The sequence below is a fragment of the Mus musculus genome, chromosome 5 (genome assembly GCF_000001635.26).
Source record: "Mus musculus strain C57BL/6J chromosome 5, GRCm38.p6 C57BL/6J".
Classification (NCBI taxonomy): Eukaryota; Metazoa; Chordata; class Mammalia; order Rodentia; family Muridae; genus Mus; species Mus musculus.
The window spans coordinates 70774706-70790663 of record NC_000071.6 but is presented as its reverse complement, the minus strand read 5'-3'; the positions used below and the strand labels follow the sequence as shown (position 1 = coordinate 70790663).

The window sequence follows — 15958 nt, the reverse complement described above, 5'->3', positions numbered from 1 at the left end:
TGTTATCGCCTTTCCCAGTTTCTCCTTCGAAAACCCTCCCCTCTCCTCTGCCTGCTCACCAACCCACTCACTCCCATTTCTTTCTTTTCTTTTTTTTTATAGTTTAGTATTTTTTTAATTAGGTATTTTTTCATTTACATTTCCAATGCTATCCCAAAAGTCCCCCATACCCTCCCCCTGCACTCCCCTACCCACCCACTCCCACTTCTTGGCCCTGGCGTTCCCCTGTACTGAGGCATATAAAGTTTGCAGGACCAATGCCATTTCTAACTGGCTTTGTTAACAGAGACAGGCCTGAGAAGCAAAGATCCAGATATGAAGTGTGTAATTCAGAGACAACCTGGAGAATCAGTGGGGTTATATTCCAAATACTAGACTGCCAGTGTAGGCTACATGGCTAATGGTACAAACAGAATTGGGTCAAGTTAGTAAATAAAGTGAAATTATATTAGTCAATATAGAAATATTTCACAAACAAGCTGCTTTTTTCATGTTAGTTTTAAGAGGAAAGGAGAGTTAGAAGAATTTTAGAACAAAGGTACATGGAGAGCTGCAAAGTCAGAAGTTCTCTTCAAAATAAGATGGGAATAAAGGCTGGTTCTCTTCAAGTACGAGGAAGACACTTTGCTCTGCTTAATTCTCATGAATTTAACAGAATAGAAAACTGTTAAAGCAGTTTGTGTGTGTGTGTGTGTGTGTATGTGTGTGTGTGTATCTGTGTGCTTGGAATATATAATGTGTCTGTATTGTCTTATGAGTCAGTCTAGCAGATAAAATCTCTATGTTGCTTCCCCAACACTATTTTCTCCCTTCTCTTCTTCTCAGTTACTTCTACATTTAAGAAAAGGGGGGGGGGACCCAATGAGATGAAGCTTTTGCACATCAAAGAAAATATTCCCTTTTCTTTTACTATATTAACAGGAAATGTTTTTATGCCATGTGCATTAACTTGAAAATCTATGAACAGGAAACAATGGCACAGGAATAAAGCTTTGTTTCTTTTCTTAACAGATTAAGTAGTCTGCAAGTGCTGTGAAGTGGAGAGAAAATAATTTGGGTATTTGGGAATTGGCGAAGAGTTGTTATGTTTGAAGAAACCCACCTGCAGTTTTGACTTTTAAGTTTATTCCCTTGGTTTTTATGATCATTAAAATCTTGCCACCATAGTTTAATTTCCTTCCTTATGCACCAGACATTACATTTGTCACCAATTACTCAAAAAAGTGAATTTAACCACAAATCATATTTTAGAACAATAGGGAACATTTTTAATATAGCACTAGCAAAGAAAAAAATCAATTATATATATATAGTATTTTTCTCTCTTGGCCTCTATGATCTGGTATGCTCATTTACCATGGATTTACTAATTACATAAAAAAATAATGTTCAGACACGCAAAATTCAAAATAAAATTTATCTTGCCTTAGATAAAACTTTTTTTTTTTATAAACTACCCTTTGTATAGTCTTGAAGTGTCTGAACTCGTGATGTTTGTGTACACGGATACATGCAGCAAGGCATGCAAATGGAGGTCAGAGATCAACACTGTGGACGTAGTTTCTTTTTCCACCTATGACTTGGCTTCTCAGGCTCAAACTCAGGTTATACACATGAAGGACTTATACATGATCAACCATCACACTGGTCCAATTTTGTTTTTATTTTATTAGGGTTTGTTGTATTGTTATTTAGCTGATGAAAATTTGTGCAATCACTTCTCAGTTTGTAATATAGAGGTTCTTTCTGTGAGAGATGAAAAAGAGAAATGAGGAAAGAGGCCACATTTTTAGCAAATATTTGGGTTATTTTATTATCCGATCATTTATTTATTTTAATATTTTAGCAAATAGTTATTTTTCAGTAAGTAGAAAAGTAAATAGATAAAAAGATCGATGTACAAATCCATATCAATTTAAGCTGTTAATGGTAATCCCAGTGCCCTTTGCTAGAAAAGAAAAGTTGATAGGAATAGTGTTTTCCTATATTGCAAGATAATGTGGGCTAGTGATTTAGCTTAATAATGCACTCAAGAGTAATTCTGTTAGGGAGAGAGAAATAGTGGGAAGGAGAGAGGGTAGAAGAAATGAAAGATGGAAAGAAATAAGCGGGGAAGGGAGAGAGGTAGAGAGGGAATGGAGAGACAGAAGAGGCAGAAAGGGAGGGGATAAAAGAGGAGTGAGTTCTTGTTGTCATTGTGAACTCACAGGGGGCACATTTGTGATCAATTTTTCTTAAGTGTTGCAGGCTTTTATGAAGTTACTTCCTTGCATCACAATTAGGCTAAGATAAGAAAAATCAGGAGAGCATGAAAAGACTGAGCTTGAAAAATGTAGAATAACTATTTTGTAAAAAATTATAGACTCTAGAAAGAAATGAGAATGCTTTGAGGAAAATTATATTTAGTCATCTGTGCAATGAGATATTTAAATGTGTATATGAGTAAACTTGTATCTTACAAATGATGCTTCACACACTCAAATCTGATTCCTAATGGCTTTCCAGATCTCGTTTTCTGGGAATTTCTTTGAATACTACATGTCTTCAGGGTTACTTTCTTTCTAGAATTGATCATTTAGTTAAAACTCAGCATGCAGTGAAAATACAATCATGATCCTATAAGTGTAAATTTTTAGTGTATTTTTCCATTCAATTGAGAAATATGAAACAAAGCAGAATTTAAAATGAGGTGAGACAACATGAAAACAAGTGTAAACACTCTTAGAAAACATGACATATAATTCTTCCTCCCACCAAAATGACTCATTTCCCTTGTCTAGAAATAAGAGAAGAGAATATTATTTGATAGCTTTCATTCCAAAGCCAACGAAAGCTAGCTATTCCTAGCATGATGGTACCCTGAAGAATAATTTCTATGTTATTTTGCCTTGGGTAAGATTACTAGTAATTTGTCCAAAATAACATTCTAGAACTTTTTGTTTTAAGTTTTATTTTATTGTCATTAACATATTAGAACATTTTTTAATCGAAGAAACTAGCTTCTACAATGGGGAAAACTCACCCTAAGTCACACGAAAGCTTAAGAGAACAAATTTAGTTCCTTCAAAGGTAACTTGGCCTCCAGAATGCTAAGCTTGAGCATGGAGCTCCAGCATCCCTGCTCTCTGACTGCCTGTATGTTCTGCAGATTTCAGACTAGTCATACTTCCCAGGTCACATGAGCCAATTCTTTATGAAAAGCCTATCTACTCTCTGTCATGTGTCCCTCTGAAGTATCTGCTCTTTCTCTGCAGAAACTGCTCAGCACAAATCCATGGAGACAGTTGTGTACTGATCTGGGTGCCAAATGGTTAGACATAGGGGCAAGTACTAGGTTCTCTGTTGTGCTCAAGTCTCCCTAAGGCTAGGAAAGTTCTTATTTTCTATGCTATGGCAAGAGTTTGGCTGTGCCTCTACTAAGTTGGATATTTTACTCTTTAAATTTACACGCAGACTATTATGAAACTTACACCTGATAGTAAAAATGTGTTTAAGCATCATAAGGAAAATCAACAAATGAATTATTAGGATTTTAGGTTCTTAGCTCCAATTTTCATAGCATATGGATTTAGAGCCAGATTTCTATCTCAGAAAAATAGAGGGTTTTATATTAAGTGGACAAAAGCTTACACATGTAAATTATCGTGTACATTTTGTAAAAAAAAAAAAAAATAAAACAGGCATCTTTAACATACATACACACACACACACACACACACACACACACACACACACACACACACACACACACACACACAAAGACCATTCATTTGCATGCACTTCTTCACTTAGGGTCACATTACCAATTTATTAATCAAGGTGTCATGTACCTTCCAAACTCCATGTGTACCTGTATCACTAAGTCTATGTAAATTACCTCTAGCTAAAAATAATTTCTACCAGTTTTTACCATTTATCTATACTTATTCTAACCTTTATTGATTTTTGAGTGTTTATTAAGCTCATATTTATATCAAACAAGTAGAGCAAGATATGTAAACCTTCAAAAGTTGTTTGTTGAACAGGTTAAGAAATTAATATTTATGATACTGTGATATTTGCAAACTACATTCACAGAAACAACGCCAGAGCCGAAGGGTTCAATATTGGATTCAGGACTCATGAGAATTTCTTGAATTTCTTGACCTCCATATTTTCACTGAATTTTTTTTACAAAAAAAAATCAATTTTTTTTTTACTTAATGTGATATTTTCATGTCTTCTGTTTTTATGATAATTGAGTGAAATACAATTGGTTCTGTGAAGTGTTACAATGGATACTCCTAGAATATGGGTTCACTACTCAACTCTCTCCCTGTCTGTATCATTATTGTAGCTTAGAGATGTCTAGGTAGTTTAAGAAAATAATACAAATGTATACAGACAAGATCAGGATAAATCAAACAGTACTAATAAAGTTATAACTATATTAGCTGGGGAGATCATGCATTTTATATGAATATTTTTCCATTCTGAAAACAAACAAAAAACAAACATGCCCCCTGGCCCACCTTCAAACTGAGTTTTTCAAAAGGTAGCTACATTATACAACTTTGGTTTCTGTACTAATATTCTCTTATATTTTGTCTTGCTCCCTTACAAATCAGAGTAGCACATTTTTCTCCTTTATTCATTTTCTTGGTTAAATTTCAAGGAGACAGTTAAGTATACAAGGCATGGCCGATCTCAAGAAGTAAATGTACTGTCCCTTCTCTAAAATGTTTCTGCTAAAAACTATTGTACTTGTTCTGAGTCAATAGAAACTCCATTTCAGATTTTTTTTCTCATTTTTATGCAGATGAGTGTAACCTTTAAATAGGAACATAAAGTACAAGAGCATAGTTTGATCATTTTCTGGAAATTACTCTAATATGAATGAGTAAACAAAAGTGGATTTTTTGATTACATATAAAATGGCACAGACTTCAATAACCTTCTTATCTCAGTAAGACATTTATTAAGGATTAGCAGTTTAAAAGGGCTTGGGAGTACAGCACCTGCAGGGCTTTGTGCAGGACAAGTTATCAAGAAATATGCTCTGCATCTCTTTCTTTTGACCACAGATTAGTTTTGAGTAGAAACATTTCTCTTTTCTTTAATATTTTCTATTTAAGGAAATTTGACCTCTTTAAAACCATAACCCCTCCAACAGCGATGAACATATTTAGAATTACTTATAATGAAATAAAGTTCCATGCTGAGACTATGACCATGCAGGTAGAAAGCCCTGGGTTAATACATTCCTTGAAGTTGCTGAATGGCATTTGTGTTATTTCAACATTTCTATTACTGGGAAAATCGTTCTCAAATGCAACTTTTGATGATATCTTAGGAATTTGGAATTTAAGTATATCTAAGAATCATGATGCTCTTTGTACTAGCCACATTTTTTACTTGGTTTCATATGAATTATCTGCCATAGTTGCCCATCCAAATGTGTAGGGAAAAATGGACTTGGCCTGGGCTAGCTGCCTTGAGAGTTATTCATCCTAGGTTCTTCAGGGTAGACTCCATGGCTCCTGGGGCACAAAGTGCTTTCCAATTCCTGAGATGCATTCCCTCAGATAGTGGAAAGTTCAGATTGCTTTTTTTTTTTTTCTCTGTATGTTTCCTTAGTAGTCAAGGAGGCTTGGAAGCTCGACGGGACAATTGGTCATAGATATTAATCTTGTATATCCAGTGTAGCTTACAAACTTCATGTATATTGGCAATTACAACTGTATTTTTCCTGGCAATTGACTTTTTATTCCATTTCTGATAAAGCTATAAAAGGCTTGATTGCTTTTAGTAAAATTGCTGCAGCCTCAGTTTTGCTGGGGACCCTTCAAATATCCTTATTTTATTTTGTTCCAATATGTAAGTACAAGTGAATACATGAATGTATGATTGACTCTGCTAAATAGCATTGGCCACATCTCTTTCCAGGGTTTACAGAGCTTTCGCTCTGTTTATATTTGCTGTTACAGTTCAACTCTCCGTCATTGGCAAAGTTGGTGTTAGGCTTCAAAGAATTAATCATTTCAGTAAATGAAGAGGAAATATAGATAATTCTCATTGATATCAAATATCTATTAGGAACATTGGCCCTGACCAGTAAATGAGAAAGGGGTTAATTATAATAACCTTTTATTTTAATGATAATAATAATTTTTACACAACTTAAGGAGCAGTCAGTTCAGTGATAGTGTATTTAGAAGTATATTTGTTTTGCTAAAACATTCTGAGATTCTGCAGCCCACCACTGATGATATTCAGTGAGATGATTAAGAATCTCTATCATGTTTGTGATAAAATGAAGTTTCCCCTCTTAATTCATCTCTAGATTCCAGTAATCAAATGATAAATATTCTTCCTGCAGTCTAGGATTTTATCCAACTTCCCTATTGATAAGATGGGTCCCAGACTGTTTACTCATTAGTCTCCCTGGCTTAAAAATAGATTTTAAATATTCATTAACCAAACTCGCAGTCATACTTCCATTTCTCATGGTAAATATTTCTTTTCAGGCAAATTGACCAATTGCAAATATCACGTCAAGAACGAGGATGCAAGCATCCTTTCTACTAGCCAACATACTTCCTATTTTAAACTGCTTTTACTTCATTTCACATCAACATTTTTGTACACATACAAGCCAATGTCCACACAGCGACATATGTTTATAGTTTCTTTTCTGTATCATTTATTATTGTCCTTTCCTTAATTTTTATGAAAATATTTAACACATAAGATGGCAGCAATTTTTCAGGTTCCAAAAGTGGGTGATGTCTGATCAATATTTGTGTGGCCACATTTCTCTCTCTTGGTAGTTACTTCCTGTCAGCAGAGCTTTGTAACCCAGGTCTCAGTAGAACTCTAAGAGGAATTTAATATTCAGCCTTGTAAATGACCATTGGAAGTTATTAACTCTGACGTGGGGGAAAGTTCTTTACCTTTCATCATATGAGCTTTTGAGAAATAATTATTGTGGTATCTATTTCACAAGATGTTAGAAAGTTCTGATAACAGGATAGCATATGGAACCATTGATGTGATATTTCAGATGTTATAATTGCTTAGTAGTCAATAAGGCATAACACTATTGAACTCACATAATGGGAATCAAATTTCCAGACTAAGGATATTATGAGTGACTATTGATAGATTTGTGGATATTTGCCTCTTGATTTTGGGCATGTTTATAGAACGCATGATGTAAATACAACCAAATTTAACACTGATAACAATAATTATTAACTCCTAAAATTGAAGATTATGGAACTGAAAAAAATTACAATGATCAATACCACGGAAGATATCTGGAATTTTTGGATTTCACGTTATGTGAGTCACTTGAAATCATTTTAAAGGAGGTTTAAAATACCACAATTATTTCTTCAAAGAGACAAAATCTAAGTGCTGTTCAATTATAGGAAATTTATTTTTTTTTATTTTATTTTATTTTTTTTTTATTTTTTTTTCCATTTTTTATTAGGTATTTAACTCATTTACATTTCCAATGCTATACCAAAAGTCCCCCATATCCACCCACCCCCACTCCCCTGCCCACCCACTCCCCCTTTTTGGCCCTGGTATTCCCCTGTACTGGGGCATATAAAGTTTGCAAGTCCAATGGGCCTCTCTTTCCAGTGATGGCCAACTAGGCCATCTTTTGATATATATGCAGCTAGAGTCAAGAGCTCCGGGGTACTGGTTAGCTCATAATGTTGTTCCACCTATAGGGTTGCAGATCCCTTTAGGTCCTTGGCTACTTTCTCTAGCTCCTCCATTGGGAGCCCTATGATCCATCCATTAGCTGACTGTGAGCATCCACTTCTGTGTTTGCTGGGCCCCGGCATAGTCTCACAAGAGACAGCTACATCTGCGTCCTTTCAATAAAATCTTGCTAGTGTATGCAATGGTGTCAGCGTTTGGATGCTGATTATGGGGTGGATCCCTGGCTATGGCAGTCTCTACATGGTCCATCCTTTCATCTCAGCTCCAAACTCCGTCTCTGTAACTCCTTCCATGGGTGTTTTGTTCCCAAATCTAAGGAGGGGCATAGTGTCCACACTTCAGTCTTCATTCTCCTTGAGTTTCATGTGTTTAGCAAATTATATCTTATATCTTGGAAATTTATACTATAAAATGCCAATTTCTCAGGAAAGCATCTGAAATGATAACATTATTAATATATTCCTACTGTTTAATCTTATAGGAGTATACAATAGACATAATTTTTGCCCAAACCTGGTTTGACAGCCGTTTAAAGTTCAATAGCACCATGAAAGTACTTATGCTCAACAGCAACATGGTGGGGAAAATTTGGATTCCCGACACTTTCTTCAGGAACTCAAGAAAATCGGATGCACACTGGATAACAACGCCTAATCGCCTGCTGCGGATTTGGAGTGATGGAAGGGTTCTCTATACTCTTCGGTAATATTGATTGAGCCTACAGTTACTTTGTCAGCTACCAAACAGGCCTCCTTCATACCAGCCGAGCAGGACACAGGGACCCCTTTTATTGGCTAAAATCTAAAATGGAGAACTGTTTTGGTGACACATTTCCATAAGCAGAGTTTATGTGAAAGTTCTGGGGAGAGTCGTTGATCTTTCTACTTGGAAGCAGAAAAGGTTTCAGCTAGTATTTTAGTATTCACTCATTTATTTATTTGATGTTTTAAGTACTTTTCATTTTTTATGTATATTACTTTTGTTTGCATTTTATTGAAGCAGTGTTTCTTGGTGTAGCTTTGGCTGCCCTAGAACCAATGAAATAGATCAGGCTGTCTTTGAACTCACAGAAATCCACTTACCTTTGACTCCTCGGTGCTGAGATTAACGGTGTGCATCAACATTGCCCAGCCTTGCTTACATTTTCCCACATTTTCCACATTCATGCCTGGTAGAAGCCAGAAGAAGCACTTGGATCTCCTAGAACGAGATTTATAGACGGCTGTGAGCCACTATGTGGATAATGGGAACCCAAATAGGTGCTCTGCAAGATCAGTGAGTGTGCTTAGCTGCTTGCTGAGTCTTCTCCCCAGCCTTGGCTTATATTGCTGAATGTGTAATGAAAATTACTGTCAGTTTTTCCCCTTGGAATTTAATATTATTCTGATTTTTAGCACTGTGGCAAAACATGACAATGAAACAAGTGAGATGTGAGTTCAAATCTATTCAATTTTTTCCCATCAACACATATGCTTATTAAAAAGCATTGATTTCTACTGTTTTCATTTTACTTTTGAGATTATAATATAGTTACATTTCTCTCTTCTGTGTTCTCCCTCCAAAACTTCACATTACATGCATACACATATAAGTATGTGTATGCATGTTATATGTACAAGCATGTAAATATATATTCCTAAATATGACTTTCTCAGTCCATGTAGTGTGTTATTTTTATGTGTCTTTTCAAGGCTGACCCATTGGCCCTAGAGAGACTCTTCCTTGGGAACAATGGATATCCTCTTTCCAGGGAAGACCACCTCTCCTGCTCTCAACATTTCTTAGTTGCCTGCATTTTTTGAGACTTCAAGGGGTTTTCACTTTGCCATGTTCCTTGATGTTGTCTTTAAAGAGTATCATGCAAGATTTAGAGAAAAGAAGCTCATACATAGCCATGTATAATGTATTACTTTCATATTCCTATAAATATATTTACATATATGCATTCATGAAGTTCCAGGAGGTATTTTAATGTAAATGTGGAGCTTGAAACATATAGAGTAGTAGAGTAGCTATTTAGTTTGCTTGAGAAAAACTGTTTGAATTTCATACCCAATAGTGAAGAGTGTAGTATTTATCATTAAAATTTAAGGTAAGCTTAGTATTCTATTATACCATAGTCCATTACAGGAGGTCCAAATGCTGTTTTAAAACATAAGTGTTTTTTTATGACGATTTATTTCCTTTTATGTAATGTCTTTTTCCATTTAAATAGATTAACAATTAATGCAGAGTGCTACCTTCAACTTCATAATTTTCCTATGGATGAACATTCCTGTCCACTGGAATTTTCAAGCTGTAAGTAAAAAACATTGATAATTTTACAAAGTTTAGCTTCAGTATATGTTATTAATATATAAAATGAAATAAAAACTAGTATTAGAAGTATGATGAATATTCTTCAAACTTTTAGTAAAATAAGAATAAATAGCTCATTTGTTGATTGATTTCAAATGAAAAATTAAAAAAAGTGTTGTGACTATATATGTGTATACATATATGTGTGTGTGTAATTTTCAAAATTTTCAGCTTTATTTCTATATCTTTAACTTTTTTCCCTATGATTTTATTAAACGTATATTTTAACAAACAATAGAGTTTTATACATATTATATATTCTGCTTGCAATTTTTCTCTCCCAATCCCTCCAAAATGCCATCTACCGCCCTTCCCATTTGAATCCATACCCGTTCTGTTTCTCTGGAGAAAACAAACAGGTACTGAAGAAAAACAAAATAAGATAAAACAAACCAATGTACAGAGAAAAGAAAAAGAAAAACAAAGCAAACAAACCAAAACCATTCCTTGTTCTTCTCTTGGGTAATCAAAGGCCCTGTGAATCGTGCTTATCATTCAAATGTTTCTACACAACCAGAAATAAAGAAAACATTGTTTTAATTTTATTAATCTTCCTGATGCAATGCTTAACATTATTAACTTGTCTTTAAACTATGTTTAAAACGGATTGAATAAAAAAAATATTTACTGTGTGAATAGCAGATATTAGAGAAGGCTGTAATAAGCTGGAAAAGCCAAGGTACACAGGACTTATTTAATTAGGGAAAAATAGGTGAAATGTAGTTGAATGTTTAGATTTCAATAAATTGAAATTCAAAACCAATCTCCTCTTTTCTCACAATGTGAGAGTTATAATGTTTTATTGAAATATTTGTTACATTAAATAATTATTTATATATTTATACACATATATACTATCTAAAAATACATACTCCTTTAGGTAATAATTAAGTCTTAGGAATATGTGGTCATTTTGAGAGTACCATAGTTTATATTTTAGGTTATTAAGGTTCTTTCCCTTTTTACAAATCATGCTTTTGTTAAGAGTCTCAGCCATTCCCTACTGGAATGTTAGGTATATATTCCCAACTAGTACCCAGCTGTGTTTTTTCATTTACCTGTTAAATCCTTTGTAATTCAGCATTAATTTCTTGAAATAAGTTTACCAAACTACAACATAATTCTATACTAATCAATTCAGATCTCAATTTTTTGTTTTCCAAACTTTATCTCAGGACATTATAATTGAATTTTCAGACAAGGTATAATGACTCATGACATAATTTATACCTTAATATTGATGGTATGACAATCATTGTTCTCTCTTAAAGTTTCAGTTCTTAACTCTGGGTATGATATTCACTTGACTTTGACTGGTATTACTTGGGACTGCTACATCTTATATGATCAATTTGATGTCAATGACACAAAAACTCATTAGTTATAATCAGCGATCCTCAGGTTGATCACAGAAGTCCAGGAGGGAAATTCATATTTTTACTTCTGGTACTTTACAACAACGTATAGATGATTCTATTATAGCTTAAGTGTATTTCAGTGCCATAATTCTGTGTTTGTCCATACCCATGACATTTTATACATATACTGTATGCTTCCTGTACCTATAATGAATAACAGAAAGCAACACACAATGTGAAAAGAGAGAGACAAATGAAAAAAATGAAATAGTAAACACTCTTAAGTAGGTCTTCAAAGATGACTTATTTTATTGATTTAATAACAGAGTATCCTACAAAATAATGTATTTATTTGAAAATATTTACAGTGATTAGTGCAAACTGGTTATATAATATGAATACCAACTCTTGTGTAGAAAGAACATTTTTTTCCTAAAATATTTTCAGAAGTTATAAATGATTAAAAAGACAAAAACATGTTAACCAAAAGAATTTATATAAGAATTTATAACCAGAAAGTTGACTTGCAATCAACTTAGATTTGAGGATATTTTAAAAATACATTGATTTCAGGTGTGTGTTTGACAATATTTCAGGAATAAAGTCTAGTAGAAAATAGAAATTACCAGGCTACCATGATGTCAACTTATAATTCTAGTACATGAGTTTCTGATATGCCTTTCAAGTTCCAGACCAAGGATATATGAGAAATACTGAGAGGACCATAGATCAACATTAACAGTGTTCCCTCATTCCAACACTAATGGTGTTAAAAGGAATCAAATGATACCTGTATTCATCATAACTGCTACACACACACACACACACACACACACACACACACACACACACACAACACACACACACACACACAGAGGGAGAGAGAGAAGCACCTTCTATATTTGAGGAACCTTGTAATACTAAATGAGAGAAGGATTTCCAATAGCCATTGTTTGGATGGTGTTGCTATTGCAATGGTAACTTGTTTGAATTTTGCTACCTACATATATTTTGTTACAATTTTCTCTCCAGATGGATACCCTAAAAATGAAATTGAGTACAAGTGGAAAAAGCCCTCTGTGGAAGTAGCTGATCCTAAGTACTGGAGATTATATCAGTTTGCATTTGTAGGGTTACGAAATTCTACTGAAATCTCTCACACAATCTCTGGTAAGAAGGAAATATAGCTGTCTCCTAAGAGGCTCTGCCAAAGCATGACAAATACAGAAGTGGATGCTCACAGCCAACCATTGGACTGAGCACAGGGTCCCCAATGGCAGAGCTAGAGAAAGGACCCAGGAGTTTAAGGGGTTTGCAGCCCCACAGGAGGAACAACAATATGAACCAACCAGACCTCCCAGAGATCCCAGGGACTAAACCACCAACCAAAGAATACATATGGTGGGACTCATGGCTCCAGCTGCATATGTAGCAGAGGATGGCCTTGTTGGACATCAATGGGAGGAGAGGCACTTGGTCCTGTGAAGGCTCAATGCCCCAGTGTAGGGGAATTCCAGGGCCAGGAAGAGGGAGTGGGTGGGTTAGTGAGCAGGGGGAGGGGAGTAAGATGAGGATTTTCAGAGGAGAAACCAAGGAAGGGGCTAACATTTCAAATGTAAATAAAGAAAATATCTAATAAAAGAAAAGAAAAAAGAAAAAAGAAAAAAGCCTGAGTCAATTGTAAATTACTGCTTTTAGATTAGTTCTCTGAATCATATATTTTCACGATGGAATTTCATTCTAAGGAATATTTGATGGCCCTCTACTAAAGCTCAAAGTCTGGTGCAAGTCATTTGATTTTTATTGGCCATTATAAAAGAAAAACCTGAAATATTTACTTAAAAGAAAAAGTCAAATGGGTAGTGTTAGCAGTAGAGGTCAATGTTACTAAGGTTTATAAAGTAGAATCTACATTTTATATACTACATTTTATATACACATCTATTTTGTTTTTTTTACAGGAGATTATATTATCATGACTATTTTTTTTGACCTGAGCAGACGGATGGGCTATTTCACGATTCAGACATACATTCCGTGTATTCTAACAGTGGTTCTTTCCTGGGTGTCTTTTTGGATCAATAAAGATGCAGTACCTGCTAGAACATCCCTGGGTAAGGCTATGCTACTACATCATAAGAACTTAAAGATTAATAAATAAAACTTTATTGATGAATATGTTAGAAATATGCCCTAGACTATAATGAGGTATTAATAAATAGAAAAGCTTAGTAAAATAACAAATTGAAAGGACTTTTAAAAAGAAAACAAAAACAAAAAACAAAACAGAAAACCCTACTGTAAGAACTTTGAATTAGAAAACTCATATTTTTCCTGTAGACAGAAGTTAAACATATATAAAAATTAACACATAAAAAGCAGAGAGGGAAAAATATCTAAATTTCATTATATCAATATTTTAATTGCTTTATAACAAAAACTGTTTTGTTCTAGCAGAATCCCAAAATGTCAACAGTAGCTCACTAGTGAATCCTGAAATCACAAATCAATACTCAGCTGTTCCAAGAGACAGATATCTGGAAAGAGCATGACACTTCCTGGCCTCCGTACCAGTGATTCATTTCTCTTAGAGTTTCCTGTGCAATAATTACAAGAGTAGTTGCTATTCATATTTTATAAAATAGATTATTGTCTCTCTGTAAGAGTGTGTTGTAGTGAACATGCTATGTAAAAAAATAAGTGATGTATCTTATATGTGATTGTAAGTGAATCTATTGTCCTTGTAGTGATCTATAAGGAAAACTTATTAAACCATTTATTCATTTACAGCATGAAGATTGAATTTCAATACAATTATAATAGTGTACAAAATATAAAGTTTTTATTTTCTGTCGTAAATAGGTTTTCCTATAATTTCTATGAGAGCTGTTAAACACATTCATCTAATAAACATAGTAAAATGCAAATCACATAAATATCGGAAAACAATTAGTGGAGTCTTATCAAAGGTGCAGACGAAGTGAGAAGTGAGTGAAAACATGTACATATTTAAATTTTATTTACATTAATTATTTAAAAATATTTTTATGGTCTTAGTTAAATTACTGAAGGAACATTTTGTATGATAATAAAATAATAACTTAGTTATTGGGTATGTTGATAGCTCTCATCTATAGGTATAAGAAAAAGTGATTAAGACATTGTTCTTAAGATCACATAGCAAATAAGAGAAAAGTCAGAAGGTGAACCTAATTTTCCTTATATTTATCAAAATCTACCACATGTGTATCACTTTTATTTCTAACACTAATTATCCATGAAAGAAAAATGATGTGCACGTCAGAGAATTATTACAGAATGGTTCAGTAGCCACAGGAGAGAAAATGGTCCCTGCTGTTTGCCCCGTACTAAAGATGTTTCTGTAGCCCTTTTGGCTGATTCTTTTTAAATTAAAGATCTTGCAATTCTGTTCATATTTACAACACAACTTATTTAGCATCATGCTTAGTACATTTAGGAGAGTCAAACATGCCACTTGTAGATCTATAGTTGGTGGAATAAAGAATGAGAATAAGGTTGGTAGGAGCTGGAAAGGTAACTTGGTTAAGAGCACGTGCTGGTCCTGCAGAAGACCCAGGATTGATTACCAGTTCCAGTTCCTCTGTGATGACTCATAACCATCTGTAACTACAGTTTCAGGAGATCTAATCCTGTCGTATGGCATCTTCTTCCAGTATATCTATGTTGTTTACATACAAACATGCAAGCAAGACAGGCAGAAGTGCTTACGTAACTATGTTTGTAGATGAATATGGATGACTGTGTTTTAGACACAAAGGATATAGAGGTTCTTCTCATGTATGTGTCCCAAGACTAACAGAGAGCTCTCAGAGAGAAGACTGTTATGTAAAAGTGAGAGAGGAAATGAGTCCAAAGGCCGATCGAAGGGCTTGGCTCGGACATGTATTACAGTCACACATACTGAAATTTTAGAAATAAAAAAATTCATTGTGTTTTTGAAATATAAAATTTATTTAATTCTGTCTGGATCCTAAATTTGGAGTTTTAAATAATAAGTCCAAGTTACAATATTAAAAATATTTTGCTAACGTATTAGTATAGGTGATTTTCACTGGGTAAGGCAGAACACAATAACACAAAAGCCTTTCAATACTGTTGCATCAAGTAAGTTGAAAAGTATTTTTTTTTATTGTACAAGTCCAAAAGTTGTGGTTCATTGTGATATATATATATATATATATATATATATATCGTGTGGTAAGAAGGATTCAGGGGCATTGGGTTTTCAGCTATGTTGTGGGTGAATTTCTGGAGTTTTCTCATAGTTTAAGGAGGCTATACTGGCTTCTGGATGACAGAAAAGAAAGTAGGGCATCTCCAGCAGTGTACTGTCTTTCTCTAGACATTAATTTCTGGCTTGGATCTTATTCCGTGCTCACACTCTGCAGCAAAGTAGGTAGACAATGAAAATGTTTTTTGAAAGCCACCTATCAACTAAAAATGATTATTTTTTTTAACCATGAAGGAAGGTAAGACTGAATATT

The 15958-nt window shown here is 34.1% G+C and overlaps 1 protein-coding gene across 4 annotated transcripts in view; it reads left to right on the top strand.

Annotated features, from left to right (window-relative positions):
- Gabrg1 (gamma-aminobutyric acid (GABA) A receptor, subunit gamma 1) overlaps positions 1–15958 on the top strand; it is a 91571-nt gene that overhangs the window by 51954 nt on the left and 23659 nt on the right. For all 4 annotated transcript variants that reach the window (NM_010252.4, XM_006503738.2, XM_011240701.3 and 1 more), the window contains exons 4-7: positions 8198–8418; positions 9932–10014; positions 12465–12602; positions 13394–13546. In NM_010252.4, the coding sequence (NP_034382.2) occupies positions 8198–8418; positions 9932–10014; positions 12465–12602; positions 13394–13546 (595 nt within the window). The remainder of the gene's footprint in view (positions 1–8197; positions 8419–9931; positions 10015–12464; positions 12603–13393; positions 13547–15958) is intronic.